We start from the raw sequence: 18,901 nt of genomic DNA on the forward strand, positions 1-18,901 counted from the left end.
GTAAATTGCCTTGATTCAGAAATCTTGTATCAGATTAGATTAATGGAAAGGATGATGACTTTGTGGAACAGCCTCCTAGTAGAAATGGTGGAAACAGAGACTGTATCTGAATTCAAGTAAGCTTGGGTCAGGTTTATGGGATCGCTAAGGGAAAGGAAGGGTTAGTAGATGGTATGGCTGGGCCGTATCATCTTTATCTATTTTCATTTTTTGTTTCACGTCGCTAGAATGATACAATCTGTCTTACTAACTTTGATCTCTGTTCCTGCTCCCCTCAGAATTGGAATCTTATGCCTCATGGCGCTGGGACCCAGATGCCATGTCTGAGGAAGGAATGAACACTTATTATCAGATGGGATTCTATCACATAATGAATAAGTTTCGTGAGTTGAAGGTCCTGGAGGAAGATCAGCTCTTCTCACTACTCTTCTGGATTGAGGCTGAAGAACACCTGAGCAAAGAGACCCCAGAATATCAGGAGATCCTGACAAGCATAAAGACCTCAGAGGAATAGGACAGAAGAGGAAGCATTTATAGCACACATATCTGAGATTCTATTTCACTCCAACTCTCTTTTTCTGATTGACTAACATCTCTGTTCTGAATGAAATAATCCATTAATTAATTGATTGATTCATTGACATTTTGATACATGTAATCAATTATCCTCTGAAGTATTAGGGTTGGGAACCTCTGCGTAACATGACAGTATCATACAGGAGGGCCTCCAGTATATAATTAGGATATGTAGACCATTTCAATGTCTGGACATCCAAGATGACTGGGGCAAGTCTTGGTGTGAGAAACCCCTGCAAATGAGCTTTAGAAAGTTGCCCACCCTAAGGGTAATTTTCAAATGCATCACAGTCATGAGATTGTAAACATCTTAGATGTTTTATGATGACTTTACAGTGTCACAATAAAATTGAACTTCATCATGTTCAAAATAATGGTTTTGTGTGCTTCACTGGACTTCTGCAATATTGCTGTACCGGGCCATGGTACGCCCTCAACTGGAATACTGCATCCAGCACTGGTCGCCGTACATGAAGAAAGAAATAGTACTACTCGAAAGGGTCCAGAGAAGAGCGACTAAAATGGTAAAGGGGCTGGAGGAGTTGCCGTACAGTGAGAGATTAGAGAAACTGGGCCGGTGATATATGCATAACTTATGTGCATGAATAAATGCCCCATCCAGAAGCACTCCTGCAATTCTATGACAATTTTCTGCATGTCAAAAATGTTTAGCGTGAGAAGGTTGATTTATATAACTAGCATCACATAGTCCATTTTTACCAATAAAGAGGTGATTTTATAACAAGGTATCCATGTGCCTTTATAAAACAGAGTCCCAGACCCAGCCCTGACAGTGCACAAATCTTCACATACATAAGGACAGAAGAAAAAGCATGCAGAGTCCATCAAGCACAGTGTCCTGTTTCCAAGAGAGGCCAAAAATAAATGAACCAACCGTCCTGTCTGCAGAATGCTCAAATTTTAGACCTATAGCTAATCTCCCTTTTTAGCAAAACTTACAGAGAATATAATACTTACGGTAATCAACTTTCTTTATTCCTTGAAAAAACAAACACTTTTCATCCAATCCAAATGGGATTCAGACCTCATCACTCTATAGAACACTCACTAATAGGTCTTACTACAGCTATTAAATACTTCCTTGATCATCGACAATCAGTAATACTTATCTCCTTAGATCTCACAGCGGCCTTTGACACTGTTGATCATCCAATTGTTCTAGAAAGGCTACAATCTTTAGGAATAACAGATAAAAGCCCTTGAATGGTTTACATCCTATATTTCTGATTGCACCTATCAGGTGAATCATGCAAACTCTGTCTTCACACCCTATTTGCAAAACTTCGGAATCCCACAAGGGTCAATACTGTCACCAATACCATTCAATTTATTCCTAGCACAACTTTTAACCCTAGCACAATCTATAGGCTTCACAGTATATGCATATGCAGACAATATACAACTCCTTCAGCCAATTCAATCCAATGTAACCATTTCCAACCAAGTAGACGAAATAAACCAATAGCTTACAGAAAATATGCTATCGCTCACTCAACATTACTAAAAGCAAGGCTTTTCTCTTCCCTACTACCTAATGCCCACGAAACCCTTTCGCTTCCTATAAGTATAAAATCAGCACCAATTGAATTGTATAACACCATTAAGCTTCTCAGAGAAACCACAAATAAACTCTTTCCATTATCAGAAATGCTTTTTCAAACTAGAAATGATAGGTCCATTGCCACTCTTCTAATCCATTCCTTAGTGATCTCCCATCTAGATACCAAGGGATTCCTCAAAAGGAAATTAGAAGACTTCAAATTATTCAAAATAATGTCATTAAAATTATTCATCAGGAAATAGGAGCATGTCAAAGCTCTACTTCCAAACACTCCTTGGCTCCCCATTATTACCCATCGGATAACATACAAAAGTCTACTGTTAACATTTAAAACCTGATCAAAACACACAACAGCATTCATCGATCCAATCGCTACGCTCGGCAACTCCAAATCTCACGGTTCCGTTGGTTCACAACCTATTCTACGATACTTCCCAGAAAACCATCTTCTCTGTTACAGCCCCCAACTTATGGAAAACCAAAGGAAGAGAAGCTGAAGACCTTTCCATCTAATCTTAAGACTTTGCTCTTCACTTCCCCTTCCCTCCTTTTCTTCTGCGCATTTTCCCCTTCCTCTCGTGTCATTCCTGTTTGTGTTGGTTATTAGGCATTTCTTGTAATTAACCACTGCCCCCCATACCTCAAGTACACTATTCTGCTCCCTGCTCCTACAAATAATACAATTCTTACTCAAAGATGGACATTTCCCTCAAGACCTCAGCAAAATCATCATAATTCCGATACTAAAAGACCCCAAAGGAATGACAGACCAACCATCCAACTACAGACCCATAGCCTCAATCCCACTGTACGTCAAGCTGATAGCTAAAACCTTAACCTCATACCTAGAAAACCACAACTTACTCCACCCCACACAGTCTGGCTTCAAAACCAACTACAGCACTGAGACCCTACTAGGAACACTCATGGACACAGCTAGACAACATCTCAGTACAGGCAAAAAAATCCTGCTCATTCAACTAGACCTCTCTGCAGCCTTCGACCTGGTAGACCATGACATCCTCTTATAAACACTAGACTCCATAAGAATCTCAGGCAAGGTACTCTCATGGTATAAAGGCTTCCTACAATCCAGAACCTACAGGGTTAAAACAAAGAAAAATCAAAACCATGGTCACCTATGTTCCCCACACTATTCAACCTATATATAGCTTCCCTCAGCTCCTGCCTAGACAAACATAACCTCATACAGCTAAGCAGATGACATCACCATTCTCCTCCCCTTCGACCATCCAGAGCTCACCATGACAGGCACAATACACAGAACACTCAAAAGAGTAGCAACATGGATGACAGAACACAAACTAAAACTTAACTCTGACAAAACAAACTTCATCCTCCTTGAAAACAGCAAAACTCCAACCTTAACAAACCTAGTAATAAGCTCGATCTCATACCCCATTCAACCCACGCTAAAACTTCTTGGAGTACTGATCGACAGAGGTTGCACCATGCAATCACAAATCAACAAAATAATAAAAGCATCATTCACGACTATGAGAAACCTAAGACAAATTTGAAAATTCTTCGAGGAAACAATTCCAACTTTTGGTACAATCTCTTATCCTTGGACTAATAGTCCTTTCAACATACTATACCTCTCCTGCCCAGCGACTATGATAAAGCAATTACAAACAATACAAAATACAGCCCTAAGACTCATCTACTCACTGAAAAAATATGACCACATCCTAGAGGCATACCACGACTCACACTGGCTCCTAATACAAGAAAGAGTACACTTCAAATTCCATTGCCTACTATTTAAAGCTATAAATGGAGAAAGCCCAACCTACTGGAACAACCGACTAACTCAATCCACCTCAACCAAGCACAGGAAAACCCACTCACTATTCACACATCCGCCAACCAAAAATGTCAAATGAAGAAAACTATATGACAACCTAATGGCCATCAGAGCAGAAAAACTAGACAGACTAATCACCAATCTGCTGTCTTCGACCACAGACTACAAAACCTTCAAAAAAGAAACTAAAACCCTACTCTTCAAAAAATACATAAAGCCTATTTAACACGACCAGTTCCTCCCCAAGCTCCACCTACCATACTACCTACCCTTTATCAAATCCAAAATATTTCAAATTACCCAACATGTATCACCTTAAGTTCTCGACAATTCTTATATAACCCACCTATATATCTTGTAATTTCCTGACAACTCTGATGTAATCTGCCTTGAACCGCAAGGTAATGGTGGAATAGAAATCACTAATGTAATGTAATTATTTTCTCCCCACCTCCCAGACCTCTGAAAGCTGATTTGGATCTTCCACCTCATTTCTCAGCTTCACTTGACCAATTACTTCTTCTGGACTTTTCCACCAAGAACTTGTCCAAAGCCCTTTGGAATCTGGTTCTTTTAGACCATGGGTGTCCAACCTGTGGCCCCGGTCGAAGGCGTGCTGTGTTTTCCTCTGCTGTCCCCGGATGTCTTGCCGGCTCCCTCCTCTGTCTTGCTGCAACGTTTGCGCATTTGTGCGGCCCCAGAAAAAAATTTTTTTTTCGGACAATGAGGCCCAGGGAAGCCAAAAGGTTGGACACCCCTGTTTTAGAGCCTGGCCCAGGTCTTCCCTGCATGGAAACCCCACTTTCTACCATTTCCTTTGAAGCTTAGGGTCATTCGATTTGAGTGTTTTTTTGAAAGAGATCTTTTGACCCATTTTTAGAGAAGAAATGCATTTTCTTCCTTGTATTCGATGACTTTGTATTGTGACCACTTCACTGTTTGTCCAGCTCCTTTTCGTTGTAAACTGCCTCCAACTATCATGGCTTTGGCGGTATATAAGAATAAAATTATTATTATTATTATTTCCTTTTCTCCCTGTAAGACTCGGCTACTTTTCCTTCAAATTAATCTCCATTGATTGAAGCAAACGGCTTAACACCTCATAGTCGTCAAGAGAATGATGCAATCATCACAGTTATTTACATATTCAGCCTATTGGTCCACTCAGCCGCCGCTATGATTGCCAGAAGGCTGGCCGAATGACTTGGTGGGCGGTCCTTCCGAGGAGGAAGAGCGGCTGGCTGTGACGTAAGGCGTGCGATGAGCCGTCATTGGTGCCAGAGCGCTAGCCCAATGGCATGGCGGGAGGCTCGGTGGGCGGTCCTTCCGAGGAGGAAGAGCGGCTGGCTGTGACGTAAAGCGTGCGGTGAGCCTTCATTGGTCCACACAGCCGCCGCTATGATTGCCAGAAGGCTGGCCCAATGACTCGGTGGGCGGTCCTTCCGAGGAGGAAGAGCGGCTGGCTGTGACGTAAGGCGTGCGATGAGCCGTCATTGGTGCCAGAGCGCTAGCCCAATGGCATGGCGGGAGGCTCGGTGGGCGGTCCTTCCGAGGAGGAAGAGCGGCTGGCTGTGACGTAAAGCGTGCGGTGAGCCGTCATTGGTCCACACAGCCGCCGCGATGATTGCCAGAAGGCTGGCCCAATGACTCGGTGGGCGGTTCTTCCGAAGAGGAAGAGCGGCTGGCTGTGACGTCAGACGTGCGGTGAGTCGTCATTGGTCCACACAGCCGCCGCGATGATTGCCAGAAGGCTGGCCCAATGACTCGGTGGGCGGTCCTTCCGAGGAGGAAGAGCGGCTGGCTGTGACGTAAGGCGTGCGGGAGCGCTAAAGCCGGCGACGGAGGAGCTTCGCTTTTTCTCTCGCCCGTCTCCGGTTGTTGTGAGGGAAGCGGAGGCCTCTGCTTTGGGTAAGTGGACGTGAGGCCGACTTCGTGACAGAGACGCCGCCCCGCCTCCTCTTGCTCGCCCTAATGAATATGCATGCGGTTTATTTGCATACGTCGGTCCGCCCTGGGTCTCCTTTGTTGCTCTGTACAGCGCTGCGTAGCCTTTCAGCGCTATAGAAATAAGACATCGGAGTAATTGAAGAGACCTGAGGAGCTCCTTTGCCCAGAACCCCTGGCGACACTTCCTCTGGATGGGTGGCAAGCAAACTTGGTCCAGCCATGGCTGCGGCTCGAGGCATCCGGAAGTGACGCCCCACGTCGTCACGTTGACATCTACGCACGTGCGAAGGCCCTCCAGACAGGTGCCACCTCTCCTCCTCCCCAGATCCCTTGACCGCCTCATATGGCCCCTGGCCCTCCTCTCCTCCAGAGTAGACATGTTTAGGTCTTCCAGGCTCTTCTCCTACGTCTTTTGGTTCAGATGAATATGGTAAGGGGTTTGAACCAAAAGAACTACAGTGGTACCTCGGTTTACGAGCGCACCGGTTTGCGAGTGTTTTGCAAGACAAGCAAAACATTTGCAAAATCGATGCCTGGGAAACCGAGCATGGCTCTATTTACGAGCGCCCCCCCCCCCCCCGCAATCTGGCACCCCACCGCCACGATCCGGCACCCCCCCCCCCCCCCGACATGATTGGGCACTCCCCCCGCCGCTTCTTATCCTCATCTGGGCATCCCGAAGATCGGCCTCCTCGTCTGCTGGGCCTTGAGCATCTGCACATGCTCAAGGCCCAGCAGACGAGGAGGCCGATCTTCAGGGTGCCCAGGTGAGGGTAAGAAGCGGTGGGGGGTGTGGCGGGGAGGGGTGCCAGATCGTGGCGGGGGGATGCCCAATCACGATGGAGGGGAGGTGCCGTATCGCAGGGGGGCCTTCGAAGGGAGCGATGCTGGTTCTCGGGGAGGGGGGGGAACGCATCAAAGCAAGTTTCCATTATTTCCTATGGGGAAACTCGCTTTGATAAACGAGCATTTTGGATTACGAGCATGCTCCTGAAAAGGATTATGCTCGTAATCCAAGGTACCACTGTATAAGAAAAGACTGGAAGACTTAAATATGTCTACTCTGGAGAAGAGGAGGGACAGGAGCAATACGATACAGACATTTAAATTCTTGTAAGGCATTAATATAGAACCAAATCTTTTCCAGAGAAGGGAAAATGGTAAAACTAGTAACATAGTAACATAACATAGTAACATAGTAGATGACGGCAAATAAAGACCCGAATGGTCCATCCAGTCTGCCCAACCTGATTCAATTTAAATTTTTTTTTTTTTTTTTCTTCTTAGCTATTTCTGGGCGAGAATCCAAAGCTTTACCCGGTACTATGCTTGGGTTCCAACTGCCGAAATCTCTGTTAAGACTTACTCCAGCCCATCTACACCCTCCCAGCCATTGAAGCCCTCCCCTGTCCATCCTCCACCAAACGGCCATACACAGACACAGACCGTGCAAGTCTGCCCAGTAACTGGCCTAGTTCAATATTTAATATTATTTTCTGATTCTAAATCTTCTAGAGGGTGTAATTTGAGGAAGACTCAGGAGCTATGTTAGGAAATTCTTTTTCACGGAGAGGGTGATAGATGCCTGAAATGCCCTCCCGAGGGAAGTGGTGGAGAGGAAAACGGTGAGGGAATAAACATAGAGGATCTCTAATTAGGAAACAAATTAAAGAACTAAGGCCGGTACTGGACAGACTTGTACGGTCTGTGATGATTTGGTTTAGGATGGGCTGGAGAGGGCATCGATGGGAACTCCACTAACTTGGAGCATGACGATGTTAAACATTACATTAGATATCCTGTAAACAGGATGGTTGGATAGGTTGGAGTGAGCTTGGATGGTGACTTCAGCATTTGGAACCCAGGACAAGACCAGGTGGACTTTAGTCTATGGCCCAGAAGTATCAAAGAAGAGACAAGTTAATTTAATCATGTATTTTTAATGGGTATAACTAATGGGCAGACTGGATGGACCATTCAGGTTTTTATCTGCCGTCATTTACTATGTTACTAAGTCTCTCTCACACTCTTTGGCCCTCTCTTCACCTTTTTATTTTATTTTTCATAAGTGGAATTGGTGATATAGCAACTGCTGGCCATTGAAGCCCCCAAAGCGTCTGGATGTTGGCTGCCTCACAGATTCACCATCAGCCCTCCCCACAGCCCACAAAGAGTCCACAAGTAGCCTAATGCTACAGAACTTAGTTTTTGAGTCAAGTTTCAAGTTTATTAGGTGTTTATATACTGCCTATCAAGGTTATCTAAGCGGTTTTACCATCAGGTACTCGTTTTCCATTTCTGTCCCAGTGGGCTCACAATCTATCTAACATACCTGGGCCAATGGAGGACTGAGTGACTTGCCCAGGGTCACAAGGAGCAGGGACAGACAAAGTACCTGCAAAGAATACAAAAAGTTTGGTAAATTTCCATCGGATGGCAGGCACAATTCATGCAGTCAGTAGTTCTTAAACCTGTTCTGGGGGATCCCCAGTCAGACAGGTTTTCAAGATATCCCTAATGACTATGCATGAAGCAGATTTGCATGCCTGTCACCTCCTATTATATGCAAATCTGTCTCATGCATAATCATTAGGGATATCTCAAAAAACCCAACTGGCTGAGCATGCCCTGGGACAAGTTAAAGAACCACTGCATTAAGTTATGGATGCCATCAATTAGCATTATCCAAAGTTTGACAAAAACCCCTTTACCAACGATACAAAAAAACTGGAAACTCACCAGACTAAGTTATAACCCTCAATGGAGACTATATTATTTAACTTGTGTTTTTCAAACTACCTTCATATGTATAACCCAGCATACTATAGAAACGAGTACTATAATAAGTGCTCCTCCCTCTCAGCCTCCCCACTCCACCAGCAGAAGTTCACAACTACTGGCTTCCTTCTGATGTGTCACAAAGGTAGTATACAGAAGTAGATAAAATGAAAACAAATCACAGGAAGCAGATGCCAATCACTGTTGCTGGCAGTTCTCAGGTACAGCATGAACAGGAGATTCAGAAAGGAGTAGATAGATGCCAGATCTGGGGAATTGCAGGACAGTGAAAAAAGGCATTTTAGAATGACCCATCCATGTTTACTCTGGGCTCGCCCAAACTGGCACATGTACCTTCGTCACTGAGTAAACTCCCTCTGCTCAAAAATCCCTTCCTGATTTAAACTCCTCACCTTTGCAGCTGTTCCTTTACACTTTTTTAAAACCATTTTCCTCATAGTTGCCCTTTCAAATGATGTATCATCGCTGTGCTGTCCAGCGTTTCTTTATTGTAAACTGCATGGAACTGAGAGGTACTACGGTATAAAATAAAAATTTATTATTATTTTATGTCTTAATTTGTAATGAGCTCAGGGAAGAAAGTTCAGTACTGCCACAGTGCAATTTCGTTGTAGTTTTACTTTGTGGGATTTACTCAGATTTATTCATGTTATCACTTTTGCCCAGTAAATGTAAAACCATAAGCATAGTTCAACTGGGTCAGCCAAAGGGTCCATTTAGCCCACCGTTCTATTTCCAATAGTAGCTAGTCCAGATGACAGATTCCTGGCACACTTCCAAAGTTGCAAGATTAGTACCGCAGTCCTGAAGAAAGATAATAGATTAAGAAATACAAAGGTTTGAAAATATTTGATCATCCTCAACATGTGGGCTCAGCTGATCGGGGATGGGGAGAGAGGAATACCCTGAACACTGACAAAACAAAATTTCTACTGCTTGAAAAGGATAAGAATCCCTCCATCACAGAACTAGAAATAAACACCTCCAAATACTCTATACAACCTACCTTAAAACTCCTAGGAGTAACACTAGACATGCTGCACAATGCAGGCCCAAATCAACAAGACCACCCAGAAAGCATTTCTAAGAATGCGTAATTTAAGAAAAATCAGAAAATTCTTCGACAAAGAGCAATATAGGCTAGTAGTCCAATCCCTAGTACTAGGTCTATTGGACTACTGCAACATACTCTATCTGCCTTGCCCTGCAACAATGATAAAACAACTACAGACAATCCAAAACACTGCACTCAGATTAATCTTCTCACTGAGAAAATTTGACCACGTCACCGCAGCCTACCTGGACTCACACTGGTTGCCAATGCAAGCACAAATTCAATTCAAACTATACTGTCTATTATTCAAAGCAATAAATGGCACAGCCCCCAATTACCTAAACAACCGCCTGTACCAAAACGCCACCACTAGGCAAAGAAGAACTAAGACCCCTTTTACCTACCCCCCACTCAAAGGCACCCAGCGCAAGAAGATATTTGACAGTCTGCTGGCGACGCATGCAGCGAAACTGGACCACACTATCTCCAACCTGCTGATAACAACAAACGACTACAAATATTTTCGCAAAGAAATCAAAATCCACCTATTCAAAAAATTTATACAGATGGCTTAACCCCAACCGGACCCCCCTCAACACAACTCCCCCCTCCTCCCCCCTTCACCAGTTCCCTTCTCTTTAGCCTCTAGCATGTCAACTGCTTCCCTAACGGTATATATACTGGATCTGCACTATTTCCTATTTGTACAGCATCTTATAGCTCTTGAAATATACAGCTCCATTATTCTTGTAACTTCTCCTGGAAATGACCAGAATTCTCGCTGTAATTATCCTGGAAATGTCCAGTTGTTTCTTTTGTAATCCGCCCAGAACTGCAAGGTTGAGGCGGAATAGAAATCAGTAATGTAGAAACATAGAAACATAGAAATTGACGGCAGAAAAGGGCTATAGCCCATCGAGTCTGCCCATACCAATGACCTACTCCCTGACTTTTACTTCCCTATTGATCCCATGTGAATATCCCATTTTCTCTTAAAATCTGACACGCTGTTGGCCTCAATCACCTGCTGAGGCAGCTCGTTCCAATGATCGACCACCCTTTCGGTGAAGAAGTACTTTCTAGCATCACCCTGAAATTTCCCTCCCCTGATTTTCAGCGAGTGTCCTCTGGTTATCGAGGGCCCTGTAAGACTGAAGAAGTAATGTAATGAATATCCCTGTTGCGATCAGCTGAGCCAGCTGTGACAAGGGACCCTCAGCACCCACCCCTGAAATTGGCAGGAGAAATGCTCATGATCCCCCCCCTCCCCAACTTGAAGCACCATAAGCAGGAGCGATGCCCACTCCCTCCTGCCAACATTCCCCAAACATCAACACCTCTCCTGACGCCTCTAAACCCAACCTGCCCCCCCCCCTATTCCCTTGTACCTTTGTTGAAGAAAGACCGGCCGGAGGGATGATTACTTCCTCCAGCCAGCAGGCCTACCTCTTCAAAATGTCTGGCCTTCCCCTTCCTAGTGCATCCTGGAATGCACCAGAGAGGGGCCTAAGGCCCCTTCCATAGTGGTTGAGGTTCAGGGGAGCGTTGGCAGGAGAGAGTGGGCATCCCTCCTGCCAGGCTACTTTGGGGGGGTATTGGGGGGATCACAGGCCGGCAGCAGGAGGGAGTGGGCATTCCTTCTGCTGATTTTGGGGGTGGCTGCTGGGAGTCCCTTGCTACAGCTGGCTCAGCTGATCGCAACAGGGCTTTCCCCCCCCCCCCCCAATCAGCTGAGCTGGCAGGCCTCACCGAAGCCCCGCATCTACTTTTAGGTTTTGAAATGTAGGCCCCCTAGACACCATTCTTTACTTTTAAAAAAAAAAAAATCCAAACTGAATTTCTGCCAAGGAAATGTTTGAGATAATTCAGAATGTGCTGTTTTAAAACTTTTCTAAAACAAAGTTTTTACCTTAACCTAGTAATAACCCTCTTTTCCTTCTAGGACGTGGAAAACATGCTTGGATCAGGATTTAAAGCCGAACGTCTACGAGTTAATCTACGACTTGTTATCAATCGCCTCAAACTACTGGAGAAAAAGAAAAGTGAGTAGCAAGCGGTCCTAGGGAGAGACTGCGTGGGGTGTACCAGGGAGAGACTGCGTGGGGTCTACCAGGGAGTAGAAGAGAGAGCAGTGGCTAATTGTGGGAGTGGCAGACATTCTGGGGCCTATTTTGCTCTTTGTCTGCTATTGGTTTGGCTGGAGGCCTTGGTATCTGGCAGTGGTGACAGATAACATCAGTGTGCCAAGCACTGTAGTTGACTGGGTCCCTCTCTTTTCTTCCTTTACCCATGTATATTTCATTTTTAAAAAGGAACAGAAGCCCAGGGGAATGAAGCTGTTGAAAAATAAATTTTTTTGCCTACGGCTGATTTTTGACTTGTGTGTTTTAAGTTCTCTAGTATGAATGATCCTTTCTTATCCTATTGATGGAGTTTGATTTCATTTCTGGTTTTATTATATACGACTTCAACCTCTATTTTTAATCATGACTGTTTAGCAAGTTTGAATTAATGAAACATAAACGTTGGTAATGGGGTTTCTGACTTTCTTTGAATCAAGCTGCTGTAATGAAAAAGCTGGTCCTGTGTAGCTGCAGAGCTTTTTCAGTGCTCAAATGACTTTTCATCCTCAGCTGGACTTTAGAGCCTGGATGCCATCATGTAACATGTTAACATGAACCCCGAATGGAGAGCAGAGTTAATCTAGTGGAGGGAGCTGCCAGCCACGGCTCAGGCCTTGAACATGTTCTGCTACGCAGCCCAGCAGTCTAAACTTGGTTCTTTTGACTTTTGGACGACTAACCTGCAGGCTAGGAGAATCTCAAAGAATCTAGGCATCACCTCAGTTTCTAGAAAGGTACCTACAGATCAAATTTAAAGAAATAGGGCTTACAAACTGGAAAAACTAATAAGTAGAATAACAGACAGGTCGCACTGTACTTACGCTGGTTTTTACAAAGCTGCATTAGAGGTTTCTACCACGGGCTGACGAGGTAAATGTTCCAATGTTCATAGAATTCCTATGAGCGTCGGAGCATTTAGCTCACCTGCCCACAGTAGAAACCTCTATTGGGGCTTTGTAAAAGGAGCCCTTAATCAGCACCCAGGGGGGCTTCAGGAAAGGCTCCCTTCACTTGGGTGAGAAGAGCCAGGACAGGGCATAGAGAAGGTGGAGAAGGACAGATTCTTTAGACTAACCGGGCCAACGAAAACAAGAGGGCATTCAGAAAAATTGAGAGGAGACAGATTCAAAACAAATTCTCAGAGGGTGGGGAACACCTGGAATGCGCTCCCACTGGAGGTGATAGGGCAGAGTACAATTTTGGGTTTCAAAAAGGGATTGGATGACTTCCTGAAGGAGAAGGGGATTGAAGGGTACAGATAGAGGGTAACTATACAAGTACTAAATGAATAGGGAATAAGAATTTAGGTTAAGGACCACTTACAGGTCACGGACCTGGGGGGCCGCCATGGGAGCGGACTGCTGGGCACAATGGACCCCTGGTCTGACCCGGCAGAGGCAGTGCTTATGTTCTTGGGTCTGCTTCCTTTGCAGTCTTGGCTTGGATTCTAGCGCATTCAGGGCTGTTTGAAGGATCAATCAGGGAACAGAGTAATAATAGTAGCTGTCTAGCCAGTGATAATGTAGCATAATGTGCGTCCAAGCTTCACTTAAGTTTTGCAAGCTTTAGAAAAAACTAGCTTTTAACAGAACAGACTTTCACCCCTTTTATGGCTTTATACTTTTAGACTGCTCAGCATAGATTGTGATCCCGTCTGGGACAGATAGGTAACATCTATGTGCCTTTAATGAATCTTTGATGTTAACAATTACCTTGATGCATTCTTTTTTGTACACCGCCTAGAACCACAAGGCATTGTGAGCAGAGGAATGGGAGCTTGGGTGTTCTAGGCTGAGGATGTGTGACTCAGCATTGTTTGAAACCTGGAGTTACTTGATATGTTTTGCTTTTTGCTATAGCCGAGCTGGCCCAGAAGGCAAGGAAGGAGATTGCAGATTATTTATCAGCAGGGAAAGATGAACGGGCTCGGATCCGTGTGGAGCATATCATTCGTGAGGATTACCTGGTGGAGGCAATGGAGATCCTGGAGCTGTACTGTGACCTGCTGCTGGCTCGATTCGGCTTGATTCAGTCCATGAAGTAAGATCTTTAGTATTGGGGAGACTAAAGTGTGGGAAGGCTGGTTTTCAGAGCTTCTGATTTCTGACTTTGTTCTCCGTTTAGAGAATTGGATCCTGGTTTGGGTGAAGCAGTGTCGACTTTGATTTGGGCAGCACCTCGCTTGCAGGCTGAAGTGGCTGAGCTGAGAATAGTAAGTAGTTTGTATCATGCATGATTTTGGTTCAATGGAAGGGATCCTTCTTTTATCAGGCTCCTTTAATTTGGAATGATCTCCCTATTTTAATAAGATCAGTAGGTCAGTATAAGGTGTTTATAAAACTTTTAAAGACATTCTTGTTTAAAAATGTTAGCATCCTTCCAGACCAGCATAGAAATGGATGGGTTTACGCTCCTCTGCCAGCAGGTGGAGACTGAGACATTGACATTTAGCTGTAGTACAAGTGGGCTGTGCAGTCCCTTCTGCAATTAGTCTGTTCTCAGTCTCCAGCAGGTAAAGGTGGTAAGCCTGTGCAGTCTTTCCTGTTGGATGTGATTAGTAGCCTTTTTTGTCCCTGCTTGGGGGGGCTCTTATGGGGCTCTGTCTGACCTTGGGGGTTCCACACTCGACTGGTTGAGTCTCTCCCACCCTATTTTCCTCCATCTCCCCTAATTTTTAGACTTAGAGGTGCCACAGTTCAGGCAAGGCATATGGCTTTGAGAGCCGGTGGGGTCTGCTCAGTTTGTTAGTTAAAGTTGTACTTGTAAAAAGAAAAAAAAAATCCTGAGGCAGTGCTGGTCTGAAGGGAAGCTTTTAATTAACTTCAGGGTATGTATTGGATCCTTCCTGAGCTCATGGAACATCTCCCCGATTGGCTGTACTTAGAATGGTAACTTATGTCCCCATGTATCAAGCTACCCAGATATGTTAAAGACAATAGCATTCTTTCTCATACTTGGAAAACCTTGAAATTTATTAACAATTTAACAAAAATTCCAATAGGAAAATCCATGTGTCAATCCTTATGGTTGAACTCCAAGATTCAAATTGGCGAGCCTAAGATCTTCTGGAAGCATTGGATGCAGACAGGTATACATACATTAGATGATGTTTTATCAAATGGGAAAATGCTTGATTTTTCACAAATGCAACAATCATTCGATATTTCAAAATCTTAAATATAAATGGTTGCAGTTGAAGCAAATCTTGTGGATTTGGATTTTTGTGATGCAGTTGAAGCAAGCCATTCGGAAGGGGTTCCCTGATTGGCAAAACGTAAAAACTCAGTATAGCTTGCCGGGTCTATGCTTCCAGATAGATTTGCTAGGGCATCAGGCAGCCAAATGGTCTAAATTTATATCTGATTATATGAATAAGAAACTCAAAACAGCTTTGAGAGATATTTGGAGCATTGAGTTTAAGCAGCAGATTTCTGCGACTCAATGGCAACAGATTTGGACTTGGAGGATGAGATGTACACCGTCAGCATCTATGAGACAAACATGGTTTTTTTTTTTTGTTGCATAGAAGTTTTTGGACCCCTGTTGGATTACAAAAATTAGATAGTTCTAAGTCAAATAGATGCTGGCACTGTCATCTCGATATAGGGACACTGGATCATCTGCTCTTCTTTGTCCCTTGATACTTAACTTTTGGCGATCCATTTGGGGTCAAATAAATAAAATACCGGAAGTTTCATTGGCATTGACTTACGACATAGCGCTGTTTGATACATTACTGAGAGCCAAGAATCCAATAAATTCATATAACAAAAGATTACTTTTCATCATGACGGGAGTTGCCATTGACGGAGAAATTGACGGAGAAATGATGGACGAGATTAAACACAACTGCAAGGGAGGCAACGCAGTTATCATGGGTGACTTCAACTATCCGGGAATAGACTGGAACCTAGGCACCTCCGGCTGCATTAGAGAGAACAAGTTCTTGGATATAAGAACATAAGCAATGCCTCCGCTGGGTCAGACCTGAGGTCCATCGTACCCAGTAGTCCACTCACGCGGCGGCCCAACAGGTCCAGGACCTGTGCAGTAATCCTCTTATCTATACCCCTCTATCCCCTTTTCCAACAGGAAATTGTCCAATCCTTACTTGAACCCCAGTACCGTACTTTGCCCTATTACGCCCTCTGGAAGCACATTCCAGGTGTCCACCACACGTTGGGTAAAGAACTTCCTAGCATTCGTTTTGAATCTGTCCCCTTTCAACTTTTCTGAATGCCCTCTTGTTCTCTTATTTTTCAAAAGTTTGAAGAATCTGTCCCTCTCTACTCTCTCTATGCCCTTCATGATTTTGTAAGTCTCTATCATATAAGAACATAAGAAACGCCTTCACCAGATCAGACCGAGGTCCATCTAGTCCAGCGATCCGCACACGCGGCGGCTCATTTAGGTACTCCTTTATGGAGACCCAGATTTACCGTATCCCTCAATATAATATGCAAGAAGGTATGCATCCAACTTGCGCTTGAATCCCAGTACAGTAGTCTCCTCCACAACCTCCTCCGGGAGTGCATTCTAAGCATCCACTACGTGCTGTGTGAAAGAAAACTTCCTGACATTTGTCCTGAACCTGCTGCCACTCAGTTTCAGGCTATGACCTCTTGTCCGTGTCACATGTGAAAATGTCAGTAATGCTGCTTCTTGGTCTATTTTATCAAATCATTTTAGTATTTTGAAAGTCTCAATCAAATCCCCTCTCAGTCTTCTCTTCTCAAGGGTAAACAGTCCCAGTTTCCTGAGTCGTTCTTTGTAGCTCAAATGCTCCATCCCTTTAACAAGTTTCGTGGCTCGCCTCTGTACTTTCTCCAACAGAGTTATATCCTTCTTGAGGTATGGAGACCAGTGTTGGACACAATATTCTAAGTGCGGTCTGACCATTGTTCTATAAAGTGGCATTATAACATCTTCTGATCTACTCGTAATCCCCTTCTTAATTATGCCCAACATCCTATTTGCTTTCTTCGCCGCTGCCGCACACTGTGCCGATGGCTTTAGGGTACTGTCAATCAGTACCCCCAAATCCCTTTCCTGTTCGCATTTTTCTAACTTGACCCCCAACATCTTATACTCATGTTCCTTGTTTTTCTTTCCTAGATGCATCACCTTGCATTTGTTTATGTTAAAGTTCATCTGCCACTTTATCGCCCACGTTTCTAGCTGGTTCAGATCTTTCTGGAGGTCCTCGCAGTCCCTTTGAGAGCCAACCGCCCGACATAGTTTTGTATCATCAGCAAACTTTATTATATTGCATGTCGTTTCCTCTTCCTGGTCGTTTATAAAAATATTGAACAAGATAGGCCCAAGAACCGAGCCCTGGAGCACGCCGCTGGTCACTTTCTCCCAGTCCGAGAATTTCCCATTTATGCTAACCCTTTGCCTTCTGTTTTCAAGCCATTTGCCGATCCATCTGTGTACTTCTCCTCCTATTCCATGGCTTAGTAGTTTCTTCATAAACCTTGCATGAGGGACTTTGTCAAACGCTTTCTGAAAGTCCAAGTAAATTATATCCACAGGTTCTCCACTATCCATTTTTTGTTCACTATCTCAAAGAATTGTAGTAAATTTGTCAGACATGATTTCCCTTTCCTGAAGCCGTGCTGACTAGCCCTTATTAGATTGTGGTCCTCCAAGTGTTGTACAATGTTCTCCTTAATTATTGTTTCAATTATCTTCCCTGGAACCGATGTGAGGCTCACAGGTCGGTAGTTTCCTGGCTCCCCTCTTGATCCTTTTTTGAAAATTGGGATGACATTTGCTATCCTCCAGTCTTCTGGTATTTGCCCAGTTTTAATTGACATGTTAGCAACGGTTTGTAGCAGTTCGCCCATTTCCTCCTTAAGTTCCTTTAATACTCTCGGGTGAATTCCATCCGGTCCAGGGGATTTGTCACTTTTTAGTTTGTCAATCTGAAAATAAATCATATCCAACGTCACATTCACTGTTGTTAGGCTTTCCTCTGTGCCTTCGGTGAATATCTTCCCTGTGTCTGGCATTATTGAAGTGTCCTCATTTGTGAAGACTGAGGCAAAGAATGAATTTCCCCTCTAAGTCTCCTCCTCTCCAGGAAAAAGAGTCCCAGTTTCTCCAATCTCTCAGCGTATGAAAGGTTTTCCATACCTTTTATCAAATGTGTTGCTCTCTGAACCCTCTCGAGTATCGCCATATCCTTAAGGTATGGCGACCAATATTGGACGCAGTACTCCAGATGCGGACACACCATCGCCTGATACAACGGCAGGTTAACTTCTTTCGTTCTGGTTGTAATTCCCTTTTTGATTATACCTAGCATTCTATTCGCTCTTTTAGCAGCCGTTGCGCACTGTGCCGTCGGCTTCATTGTCATATCCACCGTTACCCCCAAGTCTCTTTCTTGGGTACTCTCATTCAATAACATTGTATAGCTGTACCTCGGATTTCTGCTTCCCACATATAGTACTTTACATTTCTCAATGTTGAACTTCATCTGCCATCTCGTTGCCCATTCCCCCAGTTTGTTCAAGTCCCTTTGTAATTCTTCGCAGTCCTCTTTAGTCCGAGCTCCACTAAATAGTTTGATGTCCACAAATTTTATTATCTCGCACTTTGTCCCTGTTTCTAGATCATTTATAAATTCATTAAATAGCAGCGGTCTGAGCACTGAGCCCTGCGGAACACCACTCGTGACCCTCCTCCAGTCTGAGTAGTGGCCCTTCACTCCTACCCTCTGTTTCCTAACCGCCAACCAATTCCTGATCCATCTATGTATGTCTCTTTCCACCCCATGGTTCTTCAGTTTCCGGATGCTGTAGGCGATTGCTTCCTGGAACAACTTGTCAAGGAAAACACTAGAGGAAATGCAATTCTGGACTTAATTCTAAATGGTCTAAGAGGACGCTGGGAAACAGTGATCACAATATGTTCCGCTTCAATCTGGACGCAGAAGAGAAACATCAGTCCAAAACAACAGCCACGGCACTGAACTTCCGAAAAGG

The 18,901-nt window shown here is 44.2% G+C and overlaps 2 protein-coding genes across 3 annotated transcripts in view; both read left to right on the plus strand.

Moving 5' to 3' along the window:
* Positions 1-1,318, plus strand: part of LOC117357011 — a 30,934-nt gene extending 29,616 nt beyond the window's left edge. Inside the window, exon 6 of the mRNA XM_033937110.1 lies at positions 279-1,318. Coding sequence (XP_033793001.1) covers positions 279-514 — 236 coding nt within the window. The 3' untranslated portion in view covers positions 515-1,318. The remainder of the gene's footprint in view (positions 1-278) is intronic.
* Positions 1,319-5,707: 4,389 nt separating this feature from the next.
* The window catches only part of IST1 (IST1 factor associated with ESCRT-III), a 49,438-nt gene continuing 36,244 nt past the window's right edge, over positions 5,708-18,901 (plus strand). Inside the window, exons 1-4 of one of the 2 annotated variants that reach the window (XM_033937132.1) lie at positions 5,708-5,894; positions 11,729-11,828; positions 13,769-13,949; positions 14,034-14,121. In XM_033937132.1, coding sequence (XP_033793023.1) covers positions 11,741-11,828; positions 13,769-13,949; positions 14,034-14,121 — 357 coding nt within the window. In that variant the 5' untranslated portion in view covers positions 5,708-5,894; positions 11,729-11,740. The remainder of the gene's footprint in view (positions 5,895-11,728; positions 11,829-13,768; positions 13,950-14,033; positions 14,122-18,901) is intronic. The other variant, XM_033937123.1, reaches the window with a different exon arrangement.

This window comes from Geotrypetes seraphini, chromosome 1, assembly GCF_902459505.1.
Source record: "Geotrypetes seraphini chromosome 1, aGeoSer1.1, whole genome shotgun sequence".
NCBI classification, from domain to species: Eukaryota; Metazoa; Chordata; class Amphibia; order Gymnophiona; family Dermophiidae; genus Geotrypetes; species Geotrypetes seraphini.